This window comes from Rissa tridactyla, chromosome 2, assembly GCF_028500815.1.
Source record: "Rissa tridactyla isolate bRisTri1 chromosome 2, bRisTri1.patW.cur.20221130, whole genome shotgun sequence".
Classification (NCBI taxonomy): domain Eukaryota; kingdom Metazoa; phylum Chordata; class Aves; order Charadriiformes; family Laridae; genus Rissa; species Rissa tridactyla.
Window position 1 is genome coordinate 90,799,179 of NC_071467.1, and position 27,950 is coordinate 90,827,128.

General features: G+C 39.2%; 1 protein-coding gene across 3 annotated transcripts in view; it reads left to right on the top strand.

Moving 5' to 3' along the window:
• GMDS (GDP-mannose 4,6-dehydratase) overlaps positions 1 to 27,950 on the top strand; it is a 427,577-nt gene that overhangs the window by 55,103 nt on the left and 344,524 nt on the right. For all 3 annotated transcript variants that reach the window (XM_054190299.1, XM_054190301.1, XM_054190300.1), the window contains exons 2-4: positions 13,404 to 13,448; positions 17,180 to 17,267; positions 21,832 to 21,941. In XM_054190299.1, coding sequence (XP_054046274.1) covers positions 13,404 to 13,448; positions 17,180 to 17,267; positions 21,832 to 21,941 — 243 coding nt within the window. The remainder of the gene's footprint in view (positions 1 to 13,403; positions 13,449 to 17,179; positions 17,268 to 21,831; positions 21,942 to 27,950) is intronic.

A 27,950-nucleotide genomic window follows, 5' to 3' on the forward strand; every position in this document is an offset into this window, starting at 1 on the left:
TTGGACTAGATGATCTGAACGGTCCCTTCCAACCTAGGCAATTCTATGATAAATGAAGTGAGTGTTTGCAAATTACTAGCTTTCATGAAAAGGGTGGAGGAAGCAGCTATGCAATCATCAGGATTCCGCATCAATGTAGCATAAAACAACTAAGCTGATGAAGGTATGGTGTTGATCCGGTGAGGAATACATCCACTTGTTTCTGTGTGTCCTTGAATGAAAACTGAATTGTCATAGATCAGAAGTGCATTTGACCCCATGCATGTAGTGTTTGTGCACAAATGGTTCCTGATGCTGTTCAAGAGCTAGGGCTGTGCTACTGCTTTTAAGTAAATAAACTACTAAGAAAACTGTTCTTATGCAAGATAACATGAAATGCTTTTCTGACTAGACATGAGCTTCTTGCGTGTACTGTATGTGTGTAAGCATGGGTATGTGGAGGAAAACATAGCTTGGCATCCGTGTAGCACGAAATACATTAAGAATGGGTGAACAGATATCTGGCACCAACATCTTTGGGGAAGAACTTTCATTTTAAGGAAAGTAGCAGAACAAAATTAAAATGCGACAATAGTTGTGGGAAAACATAGCATTCACTGTTGGAATAGATCTGCACAACAACTTTCACTGCAACTGGCAATTTTACCTTTCCTGCATGTCACTAGGAGAGTAATAAGCGCAACCTTTGCTGGTCCCATCACAGTAATTTTGGAGAAATTCTTGTATTACACTTCAGCAGGATGAGCACCCTGCCTGCCCTTATAGTTTTTCACCCTGTCCCTGGGACTCTTGCTGTTTAACTTCTAATGCAAACTTTAGTCACTTGATGGCTAAATTAGTTTGCCAGGTTGAGATTGCCCTACAGAAGTACATGAGAATACCTGGAAACACTTGCTTTCAAGTTTGAATAACCTTTAATGTAAACCACTGTCTTGAGTAAAATAGAAATATCTAGGAATGAAAAACAAAACAAAACCCGGAATATTCTCCCTATGGATCTAGAACTGTTGTCATCTTTAGAAACAAGCAAACTTTCTAAAGGATCCAGAAAAGCTTGTATTTCCATCACAGGTTGTCCAGATATGAAGAATGCTTGAATTGCAATATGTGGCCAACTGCTGTGTATGTGTCCAGCCGAAAGGAGACGCTTTGCACCGTCTAGCACCCTTCTAGCCTGTTCATTTGCTGAGTTGTTCTTGGAGAAACAAAGCGGCATGGACAAACAAGATGTGCAAACATGAAGCCACAGTTTTTATTTGGAATTGTGCCATGGGAGCAGCGTGTGTGTGGCTGGAGGACTGCCTGCATGTGTGGATGGGCTGTACACAGCAGATGGCATAGATGACTGCGGTGCTAATCGCAGCTCTGAATGAATGAGATGTGGTGCTGTGAGTCAGGCAGCATGACTGGCCTCTGAGAGGGGAGGGAAGGGGTGCATCTGTGATGCCTTAGATCTTGAAGGTGGGCTTTTATCAATATCTCAAAGCACTTCGTAGACTTCTTTCCAGGTTGTTATAAATCTAATAACTTCCTCCAAAATGCCTGCTGGGGTGATGTCATTTAAGTAGGGTTTTCTGTGAGGATGGAGTAGAGTTGTTATGTTGGCTGTCTGGTTGTATACACCCACTGGTTTTCAGCATGGTCACTAGTACAGAAACGTTCACTAATACTCTTGAGGCATTGTTCAGTCTATTTCCAGGTGCCCCAAATGATGCAATTAGCCCCTAAAGAGTAAGGATGCTTATCCTAAGGGGTACCATGTAGAATAATTTGATCAGGGTATGGGTCATGTAATCAGGTACCTAAATCATAGTCCTGTTATGATGCGTCTTCAAGCCTTCAAAATAATGGATAACCCTCAAGGGGAAGGATGGAAGGAAAATGGATGATGCCCCTTCTCTTGGAGTGAGGCAGAGAGAGAAGAAAGACGGTTTGATGCCGAGTAGGTCTTTGTTGATGTGATGACAAAGGCTGCCCAAGTTAGTTTTCCATGCGTGATGTAGTTCACTATGGAAACTTCTTTTTCTGTCTGCTTCAAGCATGTTGCAGTGATTCAGTGCATTTCAGATAAGCATTTGAGAAGATTCATAAGGTGTAAGGTGCAATTTCTTGACTTCTGCTTGTTGTCCTTATTTGCTGGAGGTGTTGCCTTAGCCCAGGCAAAATCTAGGTTGCAGGTGAACCTGCAAATATGAAGCATGAAGACTATTCCAAATAGTTAGCTGCATGGTGGTGGTAGTCTGTAATTCTTAATAGTATAAAAAGAAGGACCCGTGCACTACATTTTAGGAACTGCTTTTGTGTACACATATCAGATAAATCTTCTCCTAGGGGGACTTAGTGTATTGTTCAAAGAACAGGGCCAGTTTGAGTCCCCGTGTTTCTGAAAACGAGACCTTCTTGCACTTTGTTATGTTTACGTTTGATGTTAACAAATCCAAGAGTTCTCTTCCGGTGTCTGCTATGGGAATTTTAAGTGGTGTTCTTAAAGAAGTTAGGACGTTGCCATTTTTTAACTGCCAGTGATATTTGTAAGGAAAACCAGATATTATTTTCTTCACATTTGCCTTTTTGCAAACTGGTGTGTTTGTCAAGTTAAAGTGTATCCTCACATCCCTTGGCAATTAAATTAAAGATTATTTTTTTTAATATAAATTTTAAGCAAGCAAGATTGTGATACTGTGTTGTTTGGCTTTGTTAGGCTGTTATTAATGTAGCCAGGAATAAATGCAACAGAACAGTTTGCAAAGTGAGACAGGGAGGTTTCCGTAGTATTTCCTGTACTTCCTAGGGTGCAAAGCGATTCAAACGAACTGCTAAGAAACCTTGAGATTAGAGGAAATTACTATGAATACAGACAAAAATGACTAAAATGTGGCCTGTGTACTAAGTCTCTCCACAGCTTGTAAAGTCAGTTAAATTTAACTAGTTTCAGGTTCTGTGGAACAGCAAATGAAAGAAGTTAAAGTAAGAAATGTTTGTGACAAGCTCTTTGAAGTAATTTGTTTTGGTGCTTCTTAAAGGCTGCTTTGTAAAAGTTATAAATAATTCTTCTGTTCTCAGAGGTCTGTGCAAAACTGCGTAATTCATTGGAACAAAACTGATGTGGAAATATTTAAACTATACAGTTGCTTTACCTTGATATAGCTCTGTCCTAATCTTAATCAGGAGGCTGTTCATGAAAGCTAGCCAGCTGAAACAATTCTTTTGATAACTGCACCCGAAGATGATACGAGGGGTTATTGCTAACTCAAATTGCAGGTGATTTTTAGTACTTTATGAATTGAAGAAATAGGTATTTTACTGGTGGTTTTGTAGTAGTTGTCTATTCCAAATCCTGTTCCTGACAGATAGGATAAGCAAATGTGATTGCTCGCCTTCCCTTTCTAGTTCCTCTCAGAGAGGAACGTTGGCAATTAATGAAACTGGGTGGTTTTTTTCCCCTTTTGAAGCTGACAAGGGAAAGCTGTGAAGTTGGGTACACAAGGCATTGTATGGTATCTGCAAATATAAGGATGACCTTCTGCAACCTTCTCTGGAAAAACATTGCATCCTTTTGCAGTCTATCGTGTAGATAATTCTTATCCTGCTTGGCTTCTTACCACCAGGAAGCTCAGTCCATGTGGCATCGCAGCGCTTGATTAGAAAAAGCGGCCACATGGAACAGAGGTATCAGGTCTAACGTCCAATTTCAATGATTCTATACTTAATAAATGTTTCAAACATGAGTGGATTTATTATGTAGTCAAGCATCTTCACTAGCAGTTGTCATTGCTTACAGAGGAAGGTAGGCACCGTGTGAATTGGTAGTTCTGTTCATCCAATTGGGTTTTACCACACAGTCCATGTATTTCACTTAGTTACAATTGTACGACAGAACATACTATATATTTAAAAAAAAAAAACAAAAACAACCAAAAAACAAAACAAAAAAACCAACTCCTAGACTGTAAAAAAAAAAAAAAAAAAATTTTGAAGCATACTTACTCTTCCCTAAAAATACCTGACAAAATGTGAAGCTACTTCTGGGCATAATAATTCCAATTTTTGCCACACATTTTTATGGTGAGTGTTATCTTTGGAAAAACTGGTTAAAAGCATTGTATTCAAATCTTTGTAGACTATGTGCCTTGGACTTTGCTAATTATTTCTCTATTTTTATTTTTTTTTGTGAGGACAGTGTTTTGGAAGGCATAGGAAGAACTTGCCATCTTAAGATTCCTGTAATTTTTGTTTGTTTGTTGTGGTTTTGGTGTGTGGGGTTTTTTTTTTTGTTTGGTGTTTTTTTTCATTTTTTTTGTATTTGTTTTGTTGTTGGTTTTTTTTTTTAATGAATTGAAGCATAGTTTTATGTATTTAGGCCTCAAAATGCTTCCCCCATTACGGGGAAGAGGAGCGTGTGTATAGAGTGAACCTTAGGGAATAACTCCTGACAGCTCTCCTGTTACATTTCTCCCTGTTACAGTTTCTTTGGTTTCTCATGAAGAAAAGAGGATACAAATAGCTGAGTAAAGAGTCATTTAACCTGTAACATTTTGGTACAAATGTTGATATTCTTTCACAAGAGTTTAGCTTTGGGACTTCTGTGGGGGTTTTCTTGTTTGTTTGTTTTGAAATTTCAATTGGATATTTCCTTTTCTGTTCCATTGCAAAAGTATCAGGAAGTTTATTGCTGTGATAGGGGTTTGTTGTGGGTTTTTTCTGTGTTTTTTTTTATTGTTGTTTTGGTTTGGTGGTGTGGGGTTTTTTATGATTTTATTTCATTCTTATTGTGTCCTTTCCTGGTGTAAAGAGAAATCTGAGCTGTCTGGAGCTCTGATATGATGATGGATCACACTTTGGCTTGCTGGTCTCTTGGCCACTCTGAATATTCACAACTATGTGGATAGTGTTGGGGGCCACCTTTTAAAGACGTCTGCTATTGAAAACTGGGAAGTGTGAGAACCTTGAAATGAAAAGGCAGGAATTATGTAAACAAGCAGAGTTCCTGAAAAATCTATTTGTGCTTTAGTAGATATCAGACCAGTAAAAACTGGGCTCCCACCACGCTGACTGGGAGAGGCAATACCTGAGAGAGAAATGATCAGTTGCAACACAAGCTGTCTTGTCCTAGAACTTCAAATGTCCGGGAAACAGAGTGGTTGCTCCCATGACTTGCAGACCATATCATTGCAGCATTGCTGCTTTTCTTTCACCCAAGCAAATATTGCAAGACTGAGAGCTTTTAAAGCTCTGAAATACCAATCAAGCATTTTTGAATGTCTAACTGAGCAAGCATTTAAGAAAATATAAGTTGTCTTACTGTGCATTACTTCTCTACTCCAACTGGAACATGCTTGCTTTCTGGTTTTGTGTTTCTCTGTAAATAAATCATAGTTCAGACTAAATTGCTATGTCCATATGTAAAGCTGAGTCCAGAAGAATGAATTAAAAACCTTTGTCCCTGGCTACACTCATTTACCTCTCCTTCATTAGGCTTAGGTTTCATGCAAAGAAGATAGCAAGTGCGATGTTTATTTTGGTTTCTCTCAAATAAATGACCTTGCGCTTTGTTAGGAAACAATGTCTTGGGCTAAACTTAAAGTAACAGACTCCAGAGATGAGCAGCAGTGTGGGAGGCTGGTGCTAGCATGGTGAAGCAGCTTTAACCTCAGCAGCAGTGGGAGGCTGCCGCAGCAAAAAAATACACATAGCTCTGTCTGAGAGTGAGATGGGTCCATTATTTCTGGCAGGATGTGTGTTGAGCCATAAGCCATAAACTCAGGTGGCCTCCACAGTTACAGTAATAGTCACGTTACTGCTTTTGTTTTGGTTTTTCCTCTGTAGGATGTTAAAGGTAAAGATGGCATGCTGAGATTTCATCTCTTCCTCCTGGTGTCAGCTCACAAAACTACTCATCTCTCTTCGATATAACAGACACTGTATTTCTTCCAAAACCATTTCTGGGCTTTATGACTTGTTTTTGTTGTTGTTGGTTTTGGTTGGTGTTTTTTTTTTGTTTGTTTGTTTTGTTACTGTGACAAATTTGAAGTTTCAAATTTTGAGGTGAAAATGACTCTTGAGAGTGCGTCCTGTAGCTTAGTCCTGGATTTTCTGGTTTCTTCACTCTGCGCAACTAGGTTTTCGTGTTTGGGTTTCCACTGGGTTTGGGGTAAGTTTGCATTTGTTGCAGATTGGGGGTTTTTTCCTCTCCTGGAGTTGGCTGCAGCAGCGTTAGTCACCTAATGGGGCTGAGGGGTTAGTCTGAGTGCTGAGGATGGGCACGTCCAAAATGCTGGTAGCTGCTGCTGACTGGAGCTGCTGTTACTGTTTTGGAAAGGTGAAAGATCATCTGATACCAGTAGCTTTTTTGAAAGCAGGAGGAAATAGGGATGGGAAAAACAATCATCTTGTGGTTTTTAAAAACTCTTATGGATTTCCCAGTACAAACACTATAAGTAGAGGTTTTAATTTTCTAGTGGACTGTTGTCCATATGACTTGCATTTCCGTGTTTATAGACACATTCCTCTGATTGCTGTGGTTTCACTAGTGAGACAGAAAAATATAACTAGGTTGCTCTCAAACTCAGAGTTCATAACTGATTTGTATTATATTAGTATACTGCAGAGATTCATATTTGAAGAAAATGAAGCCATAATATATTATGGCTTAAAACATGCATTCAGAAAAAGCTTGATCTTTAAAATCTTTAAAAGGCGCTCTGTTGATACTTTTCCTCTTTATAAAAATAGTTCTTCGGACACATCTGAAAACCAATAGTTATTTTGAGTATATGAATGTTTGAGCAAACAGCCCGAGAATTCAGGGGCATGACTTTTAATTTTTTTTTTTTCTAAAAAGCTATCAAGCACCTGATTGTCGTCCCTGGGAAATTTGTGGTAAGTGTATTTGGAAATAACACATTAAGTGTGACAGGTTCATGTAATCAGGAAAAAAAACTTAGTATACTCAGTTTGATGGTGTTACTTGTTTTTCTCAAGCTGAGATGTTGGGGGATTTTGTGTGATAGATGCAAGCTGTTTGATCATTGTAGAATATCTTACGTGTTTTAGACTGAAAATTTTATATTTTTAGATAATGACACTTTAAAAAAAAAAATCAAAAATCAGCAGCATTGCACTGACATACCGTACTGTTGTTGGCTTAACTTAAGTCAAAACTCGTAACTGGTTGCCTCTCCTAATGGTAAGGAGCAAATTTGAATTGCACAGGTTTGTTCTGTTCTTGTTGGCTTTAGAGTGGTGCAGGGGTTTGTTCTTTAGATGAAGTGTCTGTGCTGAGGTTCACAGCAGAATAGCTATAAATATTGATGATGGGAATAATGTTGTTTTGTATAAAGATAATTGGAGGGAGGAAGGAAGGGGAAAAAAAAAAAACTTGTTGCTGTTGTCTGTAGCTGGAGTTGCAGCTCTTAATATAACTTAATAGTTTACCAGTGGAATAGTGTGTGAGGTCAGATGGAGCTCAGACTAGGAAATAACAGGGTGATTCACTTTTCCAAAGCAACTTTGCTTTTCTTCTACTTTTAAACAACTCTTAATTGAAAAAGAACAGAGTAATGTAATTAGAACGTTCTTGTTGTTGTTGCTAATGATAACTTTTCCTCCTGCTTAATTTTTTCGTTTCACTGCAGTTAATGCATTACAAAAACCCGTCAATTAAGTGGGGAATGTTTTAAAACAAAGAATTTTTTTAACATTTATTGCCTTTTGACTTTTTTTTTTGACCATAGGAACAAAAGGACACTTGTTTTCCTATTCTCACTTGGCCAGCATACAAATCAAAATAGCAAACTAACTACTGCAGGGGTGGCAGCTTTAATAAATCAGTTAAAAACTTCAGAGTTCATAATTCTTCCTTTTTTTTCAGTATGGAGAATTTTTTTTTATGAACACTTTAATGCTTTACCTCAAGTATTGCCTTGAAGACTTGAGACAAAGTGCAGCAGTGTTCTGTTCATAGTGGCCACAAAAATTTACTGATTTCCTCCATAAATAATCGGAAATGATTAGAAGTAAACATTTTTCAGCAAAAATAACATTACACTGTATTACCCTTTTGCTTTTTTTGTTGTTGTGGATTGTTTGGGGTTTTTTTTTTTTTGGAAGGAAGGCTGTTTTGGAGTGCCACAAACAAATGAATAGTTGTTATTGTGGATTTTATTTAAATCATATAGATGTCACTTTAGAGTGGTGTGTTCCCTGCTCCAAAGGGTCTGCCACCATATTCCAGCGTATTAAGTAACTGAAATAGCATTAGCTTATAGCTATGCAGAAGTTTAAAATTTGACAAAGCAACAATCTATTGTGCAAGGCTGCTACTGGCACTGGTTCTGCATATTTTAATGGAAGTATAGAGTATTTCTTCAAAGAAGGTTAAATGAAAATGGTGACAGTGTGCTGTTGGTGACGTTACTGCAGAAAGATCCCTTTAAGAAATAAAACCATGTACCATGTCCTATGGCTGAACATGTGCCTCTTCTCCATGTACTGTCCCCCAAGTATATTCATTGAACCTGTCAAAATTACACTTCATCAGAGCACAGCTATAGTTTGTAGTTCGAAAGGAATTTGTAACTGCTATGAACGACCTTGATAATTGACACCATCTATAGTTGAACTGCCAAGAACTTACCTTTGTAGTGTTATTCCTAAGGGCATGGCACTATCCTTACTCAATTTTGAATTTTGTAAGTATAGCCAACTTTGGTATTCCATGCAATATGTGGAAAATTATGGCACTTCTTTCCAAAGGAATAATAAAGTCTGAAAATTTGGTATTTGCGACACATGGAAGTACGGAGCAAAACCATAAGTATGTAGCAAATGGACAGATATTTCACCATACACGCCCACCTTAGAAATATAAAAAAAACCCTCCCTCAAACAGTGCATCTGACAGTAGGTGTGTTGCATTTTTATGTTCCCAGGCTTTATTGCTAATCCATTTGCCCATGGGCAGGCATGAGTGAGGGAGATGGCACAGTAGTCAGACTCTCTTCCCTGCTGCATTATCCGATGAAATGTCGCTTTTCAAGTGACCATGTCTCTTGTGGCTGGGAGTCAGGTCTGGGAGTCTGATGTTAGCAGCTCCCTTGTTTCAGAAAGGAGAGAGCTGGTTGACAGTTTCTTTAGGGATCTTGCAGCAGGATTTCTCACAATCCTTTGCATGGCTTTGGGATTTCCTAATGTTGCATGTTTGTAGGGAATGTCGTTTTTACCACAATCCTGTTGGGGATGTTTCTTCTCTGATGTTTATACTACCCCCCTGCAATGGGAGCCCTTTTCCCTGTGTTAGGGTCATAATACACTTGCATCACTTGTGTTAGGCTGTTAATTCCTTTTCCCTCCTTCTGAAAAAGCACTCCGTGTACTTCTGGAATTCTATGAATAGTAATATACAGAACCTTATTCCTCCTCCTCTTGGTCTGTTTTCCCGCGTTTCTTCATTTGTCTAGTACTTTCTTCCACTACCCTTTATTAGCAGAGAGGAGCTGTGGGGAAGAGGGAGTCCCTTTCTCTAAATTACAAACGCTCAGGTAGGATGTAATCTAGCTTTTGAATCCAGGAGCTGTGCGGAAGGATGTTGGAACTGGCCATATCAAAGGAAGAGGATGAAGATGTCTTGCATTTGGGTTTGCTTTTACATCCTTCTGTGAATGTGACGATAAAATTCAAAACTACTCCATTGCAGAAGGAATTTCCCTGTGTAAAACACTGCAAAATAAAGGAGATTTGGATTGTTAAACGGCTACTTATTCCACTTGTTTTGAGTTTTCTGTGTAAATGAAACATCTTGCTCACGGATCAAGTCAAACTTGATGCTTTTTTTTTCTTCTAGATGTTTGTGGCAAAGCACTGTCTGACTCTTGTTTATGTTTCAATTTCTTCACTCGGAAGAGGTTTTCTTTGATAGTGTGTCAGAGCTTATTGAAGTTCTTGACATTAACTACTATATTAAATATAAAATATTGCATCCTAAAGTTGTCTCACTCTAGTTTATGTGACTGTTTTCTTTTGTCTGGGAGCTTTAAAGGCATGTTGTAAGGCAGCTGCAGTTGGAAACCTGCTGCTGTGTTTTGGAAGCCAGCTGAAGTATCATTCTTTGCATGTGCTTTCAAACTACTATTTGGCTAAAGACAGCATAGTGATTCTTCAAGTCTGATATGTCAGAGTGTGCTGATGGGGAACTGTTTTAATTGAGGTCGTTTATTTAATCAGTCTTGTTTAAACTGTTTTGACCGTTCAAGCTGGTCTGACATATCTGTTACGAGCCGGGTCTCACTGCAGTCCTGCTTAAAGACAGTTTGTTGGTTATTTTCTTTTAAGACTGGTGTTTTGTCCACAGACAAAGGGACCTACTTCTGTCTTCTGAGGTTTTGTGGATTTGTTATAAACTGAAGCAATTGCCGAGTACTTTACATTAACAAAAGTAAGCTCTCAAATGTGACAACACTTCTAAAATAGAATACTGTATTGTCCAGTGGGGGTTCATTCACAGTAACCAAGCACTCTAATCTGCACAGACTGTGTTTTTTCACTTTGTTTTTGTGGTTGGCTTTGGGGACTAGGGTGCCTATAGCCATGATCAGATTGGGCTCTGGGCACACTAATGCCTTGCTGGCTGCATGTGCTCACCACCACCTAAGCTGGTATTGTTTTTTTCAATATTAAGGCGGACATGATTTAGACTGATAGTCTTTGGATAAAACACTCAGTGAAACAGGGTCAAGGTGACTATAAGCACCTCTTACAAAAGGGAAGACCCCCCCCTGCCCTAATCCCCAACTTCATGGATCAGACTAAATCATGCATGATGGTCCATTCTTACGCAGATGCGGACCAGGAGCAGATATGGTTGGCAGCATGTGGCTCAAGTAAAGCGAAATCTGCTAACCCTAACAAAAACTGAGATTTGTTGCTAAACACCTAGTTCCTCTAATATTCCTTTCCTGGTTTAGTGATTCCTGAATCTTGAAAGCTCGATTTGTAGTATAAATGGAAATCAATAGCTTTGATAATAGAATTTATATGCATAATGCAGTCTCCTATAGATAAAGGTTTAAATCACTTAATAGAGCTTACTTAATATTATTTACTCCTTGACCTCATTAGGGTGGAAACCGTACTGTCCTTACAAGCTGCAAACTCTTCGACACTTTGATCGCTGTTCTGATTGTCATTCACACTGGCAGCTGCTGTACTGAAAAGAAAAGGAAGGGCAATGCAAAACCTGGGGGCCGTGTGTGATACGATATCGCAGTGCAGGACAGCATGGATCCGCATTGTGTGCGATTACCAGACAGTAAATCAGCTGTGCTGTGCTAGAGCCAGAAACCAGTAGCTTTCACACTTGCTGCCTGTTTCCCACTCATTGTAAAGCCCTGCCCTATCACTTGATAGACCTGGAAAGGAAGCGCAGAGGAAGCGAGTGCCACTGCTGGTTCAAAATGTTCCAGGGCAACTGGAAAGTTTGAGCAATGGCCTGGGTGAGAAGAACAAGACCTTATTGACAGGGTTCAATCCTAGTCAAGTCTGTTTCCCATCAACTTCCTAAGTAATCATAGCCTTTCTTTTTTTTCATCTCCTTTGCACTCTCTGGGTCTCCCACTTTCACTTCCTTTTTATTTTATAGATTTATTTATTTTAGTGAACTGAGCAACCAAGGAGAATTGGGAAGACTTCTTCCCTCTGATCCACCTCTGCTAAATCCTAGAGGAATTACTAATGAAAAAGATGACAAATACATTAAAGGTGGTTGTCATCCCCCAGCTTTGCCTCTATGTTTCTCCAGAGTTTCCATTGCATGTTCCCTGAATTTCTTCTTTCTATAGGGTTTTGTTCTCTTCATTTGATGTGCAGAAATACATACCGTTCCAGTGATGCCATGGTACATGTAGTTTCTCATTTTCCAGATCAACTGGTGCCACAGACTGATGGTTTTTGGGTTATAGCACTGTAAAGTTCTGTGAACACCCACATGTAGTGGGAGAGGTATGTAAGCTGAGACTTTCTTGGTTTCAAGCTCTTCTAGACTGTGTAAGACTTAATGAGACTTTTATACCATAAAGTCACTCATTTTTTCTAATGTTGCAGTTTTAAACATAGAGCGACATGCCCCTTATACACTGCACTGTGCCATTTTGCATAGACTTAGGCATGATTTTGCCATCAGTGTAGTAAGCAGTCTCCTCTGGCAGTCCTGCTGCTCTAGGACCTCCTAGTGCATCTCAAATTTCTTACTTCAGTGTGTTATTCTCCTTAGGCTGCCTACGAGACAAGAAAAACTCATTTAATCTGAGGTGAGAGAGGTTTTTCTCTAGACTAACATGCTTTTAAAAAGGGGAGCAGAGAGGTCTGTTTAGTTTTGAACTTAAACGTGTCTGGCCATGATCACTTCAGAGCAGATCCACATAACAGTGTAAGCATAGGTGGCATCTCGTGTTTTTATGGTTTTTCTGTAGCAAGTCAATTGACTTTGGAATAATCTCACATATTAAAGGAACAACGAGTTCAAAAAGTCAGTGAAAAGGTGCAGGCTCTTTGGGCATGGGTGATGTTCACTCCGTTGGTTGGTGAGCCCTCTTCTGGAGGGGTAAACTGCTGGGTTTGTGATGGTGTGTACACATTTATAAGGATAATATGACAGTGTATTTGATAATCCTGGCAATAGCGATGCCAGGAAAATCATCTTATTTCAGGAAAACATGCTCTAGCATGTGTTTTGAAGTATTTGCTTTTGGGGTGTTTAATAACTTAAGTTTGACAAGGATTTAAAAGGAAAGGGTGGGGGGGAACCCCCAAACCAAAACAACCCAAACTATCAACTCTCAATGATATATAAAATGTGAAAATGGCTTGTATTCTGTAGTATAAATATAGGGTGTGCTATGGAAGTTTTTGAAAACTCAATTGGTCAGGCAGGCAGAATTATTGCTGCCTGAAGGAGCTCGTGTGCAAGGGAGATGTGAGCGTGACACAGTGCTACAGAGGCACGTCGGTTTGCAGAGTATGCCAAGCTTGCACCAATTTTTCTAAATGTTTTTCCTTCCCTATCTCTAAAATAGTTCAAATTCAATAACTGTGGTTAGGATATTTTGGAAAGATGTCCCCAGGCACTTTATAATGGAACTTGGGAAGAGGTTCAAGAGACGGGAGTTCTCAACCAGCATTTGTAAGCAAGATATCTTAAAATATATGGCTTCTTAATCTAAAATTAACTGAAAAGTGTCTATAGTATTTTTAGGTCAGTGTATAAATCTGCAGAAATCAAAGTATGTGCTTGTTACCCGGTCAACTCATTGCAATTTTTTTCTTCCCTTTTTTTGAGACATTAACCAGTCCAAACCTCCCAGACCCATTCACTGTGTTTCTAATACTTTCCTATATCTTACTCTTCCCAGGATGGATCGTACTTGGCTGAGTTCCTGCTGGAAAAAGGCTACGAGGTGAGTGACTCGGTGACCGGCTGCGGGCTGATGGAGTCCCTTGGATGCTGCAGCTCCAGCTTCCTCTGCTTCTGTCCTTTTCTGTGTATGTTTTCCACTCTGGCCCTAGATAACAAATCATAACTCCGGAGAGGAATGTGCAGCATGGCCTGTAATCATGCCAGCTTATTGTACTATTTATCATCTAATGTCCACTGGTGGATTCCCTCTTCTCCTCAGGGTATAGCTGCTTTGCATGTTTCCCGCCAACTCAGATAAGCAGTGACCTGTGTGAGCCAAAACTGTAAGGAATTAGGGAATAATTTATGATGCAATGTACTGCATAAAGGAATAAGAGTATCTTGTTTGTTCTCTTCTCCCCTGCCCCCACCAAAGGCCCTTATATTTTGGCAGTTATACTTCAGCAATAAAAACCTTGCATTTTACTTTCTCTGTTGAAAAAGTGAGGAGGGCAAAACAAAACCCAAAAATATACTTTGGTAGTGTTAACTTTCCACCCCTTCTCTTGGATTAATTATATGCTTAGCACATGATTTTCATTTACCTTTTCCTTAAAATAAAGGGTATCTGATTCCTTACTTTTTGCTGCATAGTTTTCCCTGGCAAAATCATCTTTTTTGTGGCCCAGCAAAGCAACAATCACAGTATTATGGTATTATTTGATGGTTTTGAACTGTTGTGGGTGTATATGTGAGAATGTTTGCTTTCTCTGTCACTAAAGATGGTTCCAAAATGTGTGATAAAGGAAGGAAAGGGCTGGTGAAATTAATCTCCCCGCAATATAGTATTTTCTGGGTTTTAGTGAAGCTAATGCTGGTTCTAGGGTTGGATTTCATTACTTCTGTTGTAATACTGCCTCATAGCTTAGTGAAAAGTCTATTCTCAGCCAGTCTGTGTTTTCCATGCTCTTGCACATGGTTAGTCTTGGCTTGCTTATTCCATCCTTTCTCCTTCTTTGGTGATTAATCTGCTTATTGGTGTTGGTTTTTCAGTGTTGTAAACTGATTATTTTTACTGTTTGTCTCCATTCCATTTGGGGTAGAGAGATATCATTGTGGTTGCATTGTGGCAAAAGCACATGCTCTCTCCTAGTCCACAATGAAATTGGGAACTGCTAACTGCAACTAAAATGAAATATAACCCTTTCCACAATAGAATGGCTATAATAATTTGGTAGAGGTGTGGTTTTTTTCTGTTCCTCATCTCTCCATTTATTTGTTGGAATTCTTTCCTGTGCTTCCAGTTAGAGACCTCTGTTCCTGAATAACTGAACACAAAAGTACAGGTGATAACTGATTGCCTCCCTAACTAAGGTTGTTTGTTTGATATTTTTTTTTTTAATTTCAATCTATTTAAAGATCAAGCCCTATTGAGAAAAATTTACTGATCTTACGTTCTTGACTAGATTAACCAGCTTGCACACATCTTGGCTTGTCACAAAGTTTGCATTTCACCTCTCCTATGCAGACAAAGGTACCTTTCATCATTTTTTTTTTTATTGTACTGTTGCTGTCATGGATTAAGCATTTGGCAGATTTTCTTTCTCTTGTATGTGCATACCAGAAAAAGGAGTGGGAGGGAAAAAAAAAAAAAGCTGGGTTTGCATGTTTTCTTGTTATCACTGGATGCAACAGGCTCTCTGGATGTGTTTGTTTGAGGAAACTTTTTGAAGTCCTGGGGTGATTGCATTTAGTACATCTCATTGGTCAAATGTTGGTACCATAGTCATTCAGCTGACACAAAGCTCTTGCAAGCACAATCTTTCATCAAGCTTTGAGGCTTGCTGGCAAGATTTGACTTATTGGTCAATCGTTTGTGTGAACTTGAATTTCAGCATGACTTCGTTCAGAGACAGATAACTGAGAGCTCAAGAAGTCTCTCATCAGGTCTTTAAGCCGAAATATTTAATTTTTCTAGAAGAGTTGTAGAGCACTTCATTTAGCTTCCTTTAGAATAATTTGATGCTCTAAAATTGGTAAGCCTGATTTATTTATTTTTTTTTTACTCAGCAAAACAGATGTTAATTTCAGTACTCAAAATATTTCCAGGATCTCTTGCAAAAGCAAAGTTGTTAAGGAACTGTCTTTTTTGAAAGCTTCTCTGTAAACCTTATGTCTATATAAATTATCCACACATTCCATAAATAATTATTTTGATAGGGCTTTCAACTACATAACTTTGAAAATTGATCTTCACAAATTCATTTGATGGAAATTTCTTTTTGGGTGCCATGTTTTGAAGCTCCCCATTAATCCTCAAAATGCAAATATTTTACCCAGTTGTGGAAAATTTAGTGTTTGAACTGTAGAACAAGGTACATTGTGAGCCTGTTGCCTGACTGGGTGCACAAGAGATATTATGCAAGGAAATTGGCATCAAAAATGTAACTTGCAACTTGTAAAGATGAAGCTATTCAGCTATTATTGGAGGTCTTGCCACCAAAATAGTATTTGTAAAGCAGCAAATTGGTCTCACTCTTCAGTTGTGAATACCTTTTTATTCAGTTCAGTTTCAGACTTAAGAAGGAATAAAAAAGTCTTCTGTGTTAATAACCATAGCTTGTGTTATGTGTGTAAAAAAAAAAAAAAAAAAAAAAAAAAAAAAAATCCCCAAAGAAAACCAAACCAAAACCTGAAATGCTGACCATTCCTACTGGTATGTTCTTACAGGTACAAGTTCAATACAAAGTGAGAGAGTAAACCAATGTCCCAAACCAGCCAAGTGCAGGGTGCATCAAGTTGTGTAGGATCACTTTCAGAAATAATAAAGGGCAGGAAAAAGTGGAGGACAGTCAGATGCTGAAGTTTGATTTCACCTGTGCAAGCACAACTTCTGCAGCTGGTAACCTAAGCTAACAGGAATCTTGGCAGCAGGCATGTGGCTTCCTTACATAAGGAGGATACAGGATCAGTGTTTGAACAATTTCTCTAATGTATTAGACACAAACGGGCTTTTCTTTAATGTTAGTCAGAACCAGTCATGGTTGGTTTTTTGGGGTTTTTTTTTGTTTTGTTTTTTTTTTTTACCGACTTAATCGTAGCTGGTTAAATGAAGTTCCCAACCTGTGTTTCAGCCTTAGGCTTGCCTGTGTGTCTCGCAACCCGCCGGAGAACACTGAGTCATGAGATCCACAAAATAGCACTGACTGTTCTGGCTGTTCTTCCAATACCCCAGAAAGTTGAATAACAGCTGTTTTCTAAAATATATTTAGGCCTTGCAGCTGCTGCCCCTTCTTTCCCCTGGTCTTTTTCTTCCCTTCTCTTGCTCTCTGACCCCTCTCTCATTTCTCTAGTCCCATCTCTTGCTGCTGCTTTTTTCATGCCCATTGTCTCTCACTGCAGAAAGACTCTGCAACCAGGGAGAATTGGTTGTCTTGGGATTCACATATTGCTTTTCTGACTCCAGTATTGTTGGCAAATCTCACTGACTAGGAGATAGTGCTCTAGGGCAATTCATTGTGTTTTCTGTACTGTCTGATGCTTGGGCTGCTGGTGGTGTCAACAAGGGAGAAGGTAAAACTACTGAAGGGTACTAAAATAAATAGGACAGCATCAGAACTCATCTCCAAGTATTTTGTTATGATTTGGATAACTGTCTGCCTTTAGGAATAGACACAACCTCTGATTACCTGATATAAGGGCTAGGCCCCAGTATATGAAAAGAGTGATGATGATGACAACTTTCCACTTAGTGTTTACCACTTGCCTTTTTGTATTTTTCCTTGTTCCCAGGTGCATGGCATCGTTCGTCGGTCTAGTTCTTTTAATACAGGCCGGATTGAACACCTGTATAAGAACCCACAGGCTCACATTGAAGGAAGTAAGACTTTGTTTTTATGTTTAAGCGGGTTTTTTTCTTTTTAGTCTGTGGTGTGTGTTTGGTAGAAAAGGTCCCTGGGAGCAGGAAGGGGAATCCCAGTTTCCTCTACCTAAATGTTATTAACAAATAGTTATTTTTAAGCTGTGTTTGACTTATAATTGGTTATTTAAAACAAAAAGACAAACAAACAAAAAACCTTGATACCTAAGTTTCCCTTTTCTTTGTGTTAGCTAGCTGCCCCATCTCAGAAAGAAAAGTGATGATTTTTCTCTGATGAAAATGTGACACAAAGTATAGATACTCGTGTGTGTAAGTTACCAAGAGGGCAAAATACGAGAGGGGCCAAGGAAAGCGCTTTCAGTTGCGTAGAAATGCTGACACAGTTCACACATAGCTGGGCAGTAGCAATTAGAAAATGACTGGGCCTGCAAAAATCTATGAGAGATTGAAAACACAGGTATCAGAATAGTAAAATGTGTCTTTTTGAGGCAGTTATCTTAAGCACTCCACTTCTGTTTCCTCATGAGCTTCTTAGTGCCTGATCGAGGTGAAGGTTTGGGGACAGCCTGTATGACAGCATGAATAAGACATGATCTTCTTACTGATGACAGGAAGAATGAATCTTTGGACCTTCTGAATTTCTGCACCCAAGGAAACTATTACTTTTTCCTGAAAGAAAGGCATTGCTCTTGGAAACTTGCTAACAATTTACTGTGTTCTCTGTTACCGATGATAATTTGCAAAGCTGAAATTGTTACCTTTAGTGTACACTTTGCAAAAATTGTTTTGAGTATTTTACCTCAAAGAAGGTTAACTGTTCACTTGATGAGAAGAAGCTCAAACGTTGGATGGCACCGGTTCAGCAGAAGGATTGAGCATCTTAACAAGTGTATGGTTCTCTACACTATGCATACTTTGTAGAGTTGTGCAGACTGACGCTGTCCTAAATAGTCCAATTTAAGGTATTGTTAACACTAAATATCTCCGTGCTGTATATAAATATCATGTCTTTTGAAGTCTGCTTCCCACTATCGTTAAACAGAGTCTGATCTTATCGAACTGTCGTATATGATTCAACTTTTAGGTTTCACTTGATCTTTGTAATTTTAAACAAATAATCATTTCTGACATGTCTTCAGAGGTATTTGCTGTGAATAGTTGCTGCTTACTGTACATTGCTTCTTAAAATACCTGATCGAGAGAGGAGTTAAATTGAATAAAATATCTTCATGAAGAATACTGATACCTGTGCTTCCATCAAGGACAACGTAAGAACTGTGTTTCCCATGACTTACATTCATGGCTCACAAAGTAAAATGAAGAAGAAGAAATAAAACAGGAACCTGTGCATTGCGGGGACCATCTTGTGAATATGAAAAGTGATTTGAGAAGACAATGTGGATCGTGATAAATATATATGTGAACATTTAAGGAAAGGGATGGAAGAAAGAAAAAAGAAAGCAGACCTTAAAATGTTTTCACCCCACTTCTTATCTCATTTTCCTTTAACTGTGGAATGCAGCCATATGAATGGGAGGAGGAGGAATTGGACTTGGAATCTCAGGAAAGGCTGCTCTATGGAAACTGTTTGGAAACAATGGGCTTCCAGTCAGTACTGGAGGAAGCAAAGAAGCAATAGTGGTTGATGTGAGCAAACCCTAATTTTGTCTTTGCCCTGTGTGTTCTTCCCATGAGGAACTGATTACATGTTGCAAGATGACAATCTTCATAGACGGTGAACCTCTTCATGCAAAAAAAAATGTAGGGAAAACAAGAAGGAAAATAAGGTGTTTCCTGAAGTGAGCCATCTAGCTATTGCTTTCTAAGGAGGTTTTTAGGTTGGATATTACTAAAACCCAAAAGTTTTGACACTTGATCTGTGTTTATAAATCTTTGCACCAAATAAACTCCATTTCTAGTGAGTGTTTCCATGTAGCCTATTCTTCTTGAAAGACCTCTTTTTCATGGGTTGGAAAGTGAACAATGCCTCATGCCCTGCCTCCCCTTCAAAAAAAGCCGTTTGACAAGAAGCTTTGAAGACTTGATGGTAGGCCAAAATGAGTGTTCCCCTTTGAGACCTTTAAATTAAAGATAATCGTGGGAGGGTATCTCTGATGCTTGGCTCAGCCCAGCTGGCAGCCCACCTTCCCTGGGAAGCTCTGAGACTGCTCTCTGGCCCGGGGATGGTGGCAGAACTGGATGTCTTTGGTGTAGGAAGAGGGACCCTGTCTGTGGCACCTCTTTCCTGCTCAGCTGCTGCTTAGGCTGGAGAGGAGCCGGTTGCTCTTTCAGAGCCTAGGGCTCCTGCTCCTGAAAGCCTCTAGGCTTTCAGAGCCTAGAGCTGCTGCTGCTCCCTGGGCTTCCTCTTGTAGCAGTGTCCTCTGCTCTGTCCTCTCTGAAAGGCTGGCTCAGCTGGTAGGGAGATTTCGTTTAACTTCCAGCCAAGGTAAGCAGAGGAAGAAGAGGGCTCCCTGTTGCCTAGGGGAAGCTTTCTTTTCTGGGACAGAAAGGGAAGTGTCTTCGGGTTCTTCCCTGCTCCCACTAGCCCACAGAGTTGTCCCAAAAAAGGTGATAACTGCCATCAGGGAAATTGGTTAGTTGGTGCTTGCTCTTGGTCTCTATTTTGTGTTGCAAGAAAAATGCAGGAGTTGTTAAGGTGGTCTGGATGCCAGCAGTTTTGAGGACTGGAGGTTAACACCAATATCCAAATAGCTTTATCCTATAACCACTTGGCATCTTGTGCATGCTGTGCGCCACAGACAGAATGGGTTTCATGTATTGAATTTCACTGGGGAAGCAGGGCAGTTACATTCCATACAAGTGGAAGCATGGTGGTGTCCCAGCACAGCCTGGATAGAACAGTGGATAATTGATGTGTATGCACAAAATGGGTCATAACCTGCTTGCCACCCCTATATTTAATCAATCACAGTTATCTCTTTCTTAAAAAAAAAAAAAGTTGCATTACCATTCCTTGACCTGTTAGCCACAGCTTTGACTGGGTCTTGAAGTCTCTTCAGAACAGTCCTTTAAAAACAATGTGGATGTGAAAGCAGATTTCAAGAATATACTGTCACCTGCTGGGCTGCATCCCTTTATCAACCTGAAGAGCCTTAAGTACCTGTTAAATAGGAATGGGCAAAGCTGAACACCTCAGAACTGCATAATCTGTTACTTCCTTGCTGCCTTAAACTGTTTAAAAAATAAATAAATAACCCCCCAAACCAGCTTAAATAAAAGCAAAGTTCACATATCTCTACAGCTTTTTAAAAAAAATGTACTGTGGATTCATATGGTAGTCTCTTGTATTAAAGCTTGTATTTCTTGGTTTCAGGATTAGAAAAAAAAAAAAAATTTAGTTGATTATATCTGTAGAGGATACAGCCCCCAAAAAGTGGTGACTATTGTCAAATGGGAAGACTGCTAAACTGTACCAAAATAGGAATTTCTTGTTTTTCCTGGAGAGACTGCAATGTAAACATAAATTTATTAAGGTCAAAACCATCAAATTAAAATCTATATAAATATGGCAAGTAAATGTAAACAGCTAATTCATCAATAGCTATAACAAGAATTTTTTTTAAAATTTTTTTTTTTAACTAGATATACGAATAGCAGTGTAGTGGTATGGGGTTTTTTATTTATTTTTTTTTTTATAAGAGGAAAATGAGACCAGTTTTATCACAGTGAATTTCACTTCTGGAATAATTTCTTGACAGTTCAGGGTCTGAAACCAAGGACAAGTTGATGAGTCATTGCAACCTGCTCGTAATTTTGACATCAAAAAAATCAAAAAAGACACCTACTCTTTCATACACAAATTAGAAAGTAACTCAATTGGAAAATGATGAATAACAGTTTACCAGCTGTGTGACTGACGTATCGAACCATGTGTGAGACTTTGGTGTGCAATATCATGAAGTGTGTTTCATTGACAGTTACAGTGTTCTTTGAAATTCCTTTCCAGTGTGTATCTATATTTTCAAACAGAAAAACAATAGTAATAAATGCAGTGGGTTGAACTGTAATGTTGCCTGAATGTTCATCTTGGACCTTAGGCATTTTTGTAGTGTTGTGAAATTATTCACAGTGAGGAACGTAAACATGTGTAACATTTTGGGAAGCAGGAGAATGCTGTCAGTGTATACTTAAGAAGTTATTAAAAACCTTTGTGGTTGGAAAAACTGGAAGCCTAAACTAAAATAGTGGGCGCTTTTTTTAGTGGCTGAAATCCTGTATAGGCACTTATCTAATTTGTACAAGCTGGGTTAATGAAGCGTAAACTATTAAACAAATGATATAAATGTTGCTAGGTAAATCAGATTATTGAAAAGAGAATCTGAAATGGTATTCATTACTCCTGCAGGAAAATACATGTTATGCTTGAAGCAGGGGGAGGCGGGGGAACAAAACTAACAAGCAAAACCTTGTTCAGCTGATGATCTCTTAACTTTTTCTAATAAATGTTTACTTGGATTTTTATAACTGGAGTAGGATTTGGACCAAGAATGCCATATTTTTCTGGGACTAAAGTGTATTAACTCTGTCTTCTTAAACTCTGAAGACATGAAGCTGCACTATGGTGATCTCACGGACAGCACCTGCCTGGTGAAGATCATTAATGAAGTCAAACCTACAGAGATATACAACCTGGGAGCTCAGAGCCATGTCAAGGTGAGTAGCTTCTAGCACTGAGAATTGCAAATACCTGTTAGTGGTGGTATACTGCTTTGATTATTTTAGACTGCAGGATTTATAGCTGTTCTAACAACAGCTGACTTTAACACTGCCTTAAGTCAAGGCAGTGATTTGCTGCGGTGCTGAATTACTGAATGAGTCCTGCAAATGTATATATATTAAGGTGTCAGAATAAGTGAGGTTAAATTGTCATTATCAACAAAATCTACAGGCTTAAAATCTGATTTTTCTAACATGTGAAGCAACTTTTGCTGTAGAGTTTGCGGATCGGTCTTAGTGGCGCAGTTATGCAGTGTTGCTAGGTCAAACCACTTAGAACCACGTTATTCTGTTTGCATTAAAATCTATACGTGTATCTGAGTATCACTTCTAGAGAAGCTTTGCCTATACCAGTTTTCATGCAGGTGGTATTCTTTGAAAAATTTACCAACAAGTAGAGAAAACAGCTTTGCTGCTACTTGCAATATTATAGCATTTCTGGGGTTTTGGTTGGAAAAATCAAGTTGTAGAAACTGAAATAAGAAGGACTTGTTGAAGATGAGTAACTTGACCTTGACAAGTACAGCTCAAATCACAGCAACTGGGAGGGCATGAAGGGCGTGGTGTTGGTGGTGATACTGCTATAGGTTCTTGCATGGCATTGCCACAGGCTCTGGGAAAGTTTATTCCTCAAGTATCTCACTGCATGAACATTTTGAGCCCATGAAGATCTGGCACTGAGTCTTGGCTTTTGGAGATCTAATGTGCCTTGGAGCACAATGAGGAGACATCAAAATGGCTCTCTTAAAAGCTAGCCTGAATGCGCCAGGCCAATACTTAGGTGACGTTAGAAGTTCTACTGGAAATCTAGATGGACTTCTTCAGGGTGTCCCGCTTATGCTTCCTAGCGTGTCCAGTAACACGTCTGTTGTTGCAGTTGAGGAGAGAAACTAGGCATCCCAGCTCTGTTGACTGAGGTGACTGGAGGACTTGACTATGGTATCAATAGGACTTAAAAGCAGTCCAACAGTGCTTACCGTTAAAAAAACAATTCCTAGTCTTAGAAGAGGAAGTAGAACTTGGCTACCTGTTAGGGGTGAATGTTTTCACCAGAGACCTGAACAGCCCTTCCCATTAAACCTTGGTTATGTAAACTTACTCTTTTTGCCTGTGTGTATCATGTTTGGGGAAGGAGGGAAAAGAACTTCTAATCTTAGCTTGCTTCACATTCTGGTGACTTTGAACCAGTGACGTCTTCAGTATTTTTTGGTGGTGTTTAGGTTGGCTTGTGTTTATGCAAAATAAAGTTTTCTATCACTCTCGCTTCCAGTTAGTTTATGTGAGCCATGCTGAAATGAAGGAAAATAAAATAATAGGAAGTTGGTCTGGTTTCCTGTAGGAAACCAATGAAGATGAAATTGGTTCTTGGAATGAACCCACAGTAGTCTGGGAAATACTGTCAGAGAAGACGTTTTTCTGAATCATAAACAGTGAGGACTATGAGTCATAAAGTAGGTCACTGAGAGGCTGATCTGATCTTGTACATGGGAGAAAGTGAGCGAATACTGAAACTTGCTCCTTATTAAAAACAGTAAACTTAACAGAATGATATCATCAGTAGGAACAAATTATCCAGTGTGCATTCCTGTCCGTTTTGGTGAGAAATGGGGATTAGCTCTCTGCACTGTAGCTTCTCCGTTGGACGTTCAGAAAACAGTAGCACATTCACTTCATAGTTACTAAGTAAACAGTTTAGCCTCATTTCTCTATTCAGTCTTTATGTGTCCTGGTGCTTTGCCTTTTGGTGGTTTGGGCATCTGGTGTGCTGACCATGATTTGTTTTCATTTAATTAGGTTTCATGGGAGTGATTGTTTACAGTATATTGATTCTAAATAATAATCTGTTATTATGGATACGTAGCATGCAGATGGCTTCATCTAAATTTTGTTATCCATAACTGTATACGGGTACCCCTCTGTTGAATGTCTTGAAAATCCATTGTCCAAATGCTAGGTTGGCTAAAATGATGTAAATATCTCTTCTTGCACAGTGTTTCAGTAAATGCACACACAAAGATACGAACTTGTAACTATTTTTTCTGAAGGACAAGTGATCTCATCAGTATTTGACTGTGCTGTAGGATTTTTTATTTTTGTTCTGAGTTGTACTGAACTGGTGGAGCTGGTAAATACTCTTCTACAAATTTCTGAAGCAAAAAGGCAGTATGCCTTTAGTAAAAGATCTCTTGCTTTCAGAACTTGAAACTTTTTGCACTGAGCGGTTAGATGTAGGACTAAAGAAATGGTTTTATGGATATTACTATGCTAGTAGTCACGTATTAAATAGCCCACTCCAATTTGGCTGTAGTGCAGGTAGCCACAATTGCTCAGTTTACTCTTTTAAATTGTATTGGGTAGTAGGTTATTTTGCCTGCTTATTTGTTGCGAGAAATTTCATAGTGAATGTATTTTATGAGATACGAAAATAATGGGTTGACTTTTCTGTGATAGCTGTTCCGTACATATGCAACGTGGACGTATTATTGAAGAGTAAATCCTTACTTGCACATAACTACATTTAAAGAAAGTCAGTAAATGCTCAGTTTGGTTGGTTTGTTTTTTTTCCCCACCTTGCAAGAGATATACGTGGTGGGTTTGGTTTTTATTGTTCTTTAGTTTAGGGGATACTGAGGTTCTATTTAGTTGTAAGTCGTTGCAGGCATGTGGGTGCTTGGAGTCATGCAGGATTTAATTTTAAGAAGCGAATCCTACCACTGTTAGTTGAAAGGTCAAATGTAAAAATCAAAGGACTTTTAACATGTAACCCCTCATTCAAGTAAGCATCTATTTCACTTGTCTATTGAATGCAGCTTTACCTCTAGCTCCTTCATTTTTGCTACTATATTTTTGTGCTCTCCACAGAGAAGTCCCTCAGCCTTGGGAGACCTTTAGCCTTCTCTTTTCCCATGCTGGCAAAATTCAAGAACTTACGCATTTCTGATTATTTTGTGTTTTTATCTGTATCAAATACTGACCCCTAATCGCTGTGAACCAAACGTGTTATGAACTACTAATTGGTTTCAACCCCGTGCTTGTTAATGTGACTGTGTCTGTTTTCATGTTGCATGGAGGGTAGAGTGGCAGCAGGGAAGATGAAGAAGAAAAAAGAAAAACAAAAAAAGCAACAATGTCTTCAGTGCCCATGGAGGAAAAATCCAACTTATGTAAAAACCTGTGCTCACCTGTGTCTCTGTTGCATCCTGAAGTTAGAGCTTGCATGCTGGGTGGTGGGAAGGTGGGATTGCTGCAGGGAGCGGGAACTTGAAGTACACAAGCAAAAGTTTACATCATATAATTTTACAGAATCACAGAATGGTTGAAGGTTGGAAGGGACCTTTGGAGACTGTCTAGTCCAACCCACTACTCAAAGCAGAGTCAGCTAGAACAGGTTGCAGAGTCAAGTTTTAAGTAGGATGGAGACTCCACAACCTCCCTGAGCATCCTGTTCCCTCACTTGTGCAGTTCCATCACCCTCACAGTAAAAAAAAAAAAAAAAAAAAAAAACCAAAACCAACAAAAAACCACCCACCACCACAAACTTTTTCATATTTTTAAATGGCATTTCCTGTATTTCAGTTTGTGCCCATTGCCTCACCTCCTGTCACTGGATACCACGGAGAAGTCAGTCTCTGTCACTGTCTCAGTCATCTTTACTCTTCCTACCACCCATCAGATATTTTTATACACATCACTCAGATTCCCCCTCTGAGTTGTCTTCAGGCTAAACAAACCCAGCTTTCTCAGACTCTTCTCATATGACAGATGCTCCAACCCTTCAGTCCTTTGTGGCCCTTTGTGGGTGTGTTATGTCTGTACTGGGAGCCCAGAATGCGCAGTGGTCTCACCACTCAGCACTGTAGAGGAAAAAGATCACTTCCCTGGTGACAGTGAATATAGTGAACCTGGTGGTCTTTTTCGTTTCCCACCGTAGTCTTTTATGGGATGCTTCTTCCTGCACTTGTAACTGTGGTTATGAACACTTTGGAGGGGGAGATGGTGCTGTGCAACTTTATGGTGAGGAAGGCAGTAAGGCAGTGTTTGAGACACGGCATGGCAGCTGGCATCCTTCTGTTTAGGACACAAGTGAATCAAATAATTTTAATTATCTATTGCTGACTTTCTCCTGCAGGTTTTATCAGTGATCTTACAGGGCCAGTCCCCTTTCTATCCATGCATAGTTGAAATTAATCTATGAGAAAGTCTGTGTAGGAGAGGATGGTGTCACTCTGAGGCAGTCTCATATGAAGAAGGTACTTCCACTGCATGTATCCAGTGAGTACTTAGCTACGAGGAAAGTCGAGGCACAAGCTCAAATAACTTAGCCCAGAACTGAGAACTGAAGTCTCCTGATTGTTGAGTTCCGGGATCCTTTCAAGGTCCGTCCTCACGCCATTCAATAGCCAGGTTGGGGAATGTGCCCTCCTTACAGAACAGCTCACTGTTAGGATCCTTTTTTTGAAAACCCTTCAATTTGGTTTGGCTTAAATTTAACCACGTCAATAACACTGAAGTAAAATAGATTCTAGTGATTGTTGCTATTGCCTATTTGGTAGATTAGCTCTGAAAATAGTTCTTTTGCGCTGGAGACATGTTTTGGCATTGTAGTCCATGTGTTAAACATGGACTACTAGTTTGTAGGTTGCATTTCTTTTTTTTTACATCACACATAAATACCAATCGGTGATCTTAATGATGTTACTTGGGTGCTTATATGCTAACTGTGTACTTACCTGTTTTGGTTCCGATCCTGCAATGCTTCCTCACGGCGAAAGTTGTTTTCTTAGTTTGATAGAATCTTGCTTGTATGAAACTGCAGGCTAAATAATTCAAGGAATTAATTGTAAAGCTTTTCCACTATTGCGTTAGTAACAAGGCTTAGAATTGTGCATTACAGCTTGCATAATAAATGTTTTATCTACTGTACCTCATGGGTCTTATCGTTCAGTATGCATTGTTGTGCTGTTATGTTATTGCATAGGTTTTAAGCTTGTTATGAATGTCACAGAAGCTCACGGCTTCTGAGAAAATTAATGGATTTCTTGTGTGTGTGTTATAAAACAAGCAGTTTGGCTGTTCAGTGTAACAAGATCTAGTGTAGTTAATTGGAAAAAATATTAGCAGCACTTCATTGTAGAGATGTAGTAAGACTTATTCATAGGCAAAAATAAGCCTAACAGAATTTTATGGAGTTACAGAATTTTATAGTTATGCTTTATAGAATATTTTATTGTCTCAAGATGATATCGAATTACTTCTAATTTAGCGTGTATGGCAGTTCCTTTTATTAGCGAAAAAGTGAGTTTCCAAACCTGATTTGTGCTATAATAAGACTATGAATATGAAACCTGTTGCCCTGGGGTGCCTCTGATTAGCATAAGATGGGCCTGTGGTACTGTGTTCTGTGGTGTGCTTGGGTGCCTGTCCATCATCTCCTGTCATCTATTTACTGGTGGTGGCAGCTCATAACGCCAGCCTCGTGAACACAGCCTCACTAGAAAATTGTTGTGCAAAACAGCAAATTCTGTATTTGTGCAGTGCTTTACATGATGGGGTCTTGGTCCTTAGCCAGGGCAATTAGGCTCTCTGCCGTAAATGCAAAGGAATTAAAAATTAGCTGGGCTACCTTCTGTCCTGCAGAACGCTTTACTGCTTTCACTCGTGCTGGTATCATCCAGTGTACGATCCTGTAAGGCGCTGAGCGGTCTTAATGTAGCTCAGCACGTGCTTTAACTTCAGGCTGTTGGAGTTGCTCGGATGCGTTCCTGGGTTTTGTGCAGGATGTTTTGTCCTTGTGGGATGGAGCGCACCAGAGGGCAGAATAAGACTCTCAAGTGTTTCTTTCAAATGCTTATAGTGTTGTTTTGCTGTGTGTAGCTGAAACTCTTTAAGTAATCTAATTCCTTTTAAGCAAATCAGGTTTTAGGTAGTTTTACACTTGGATTATTC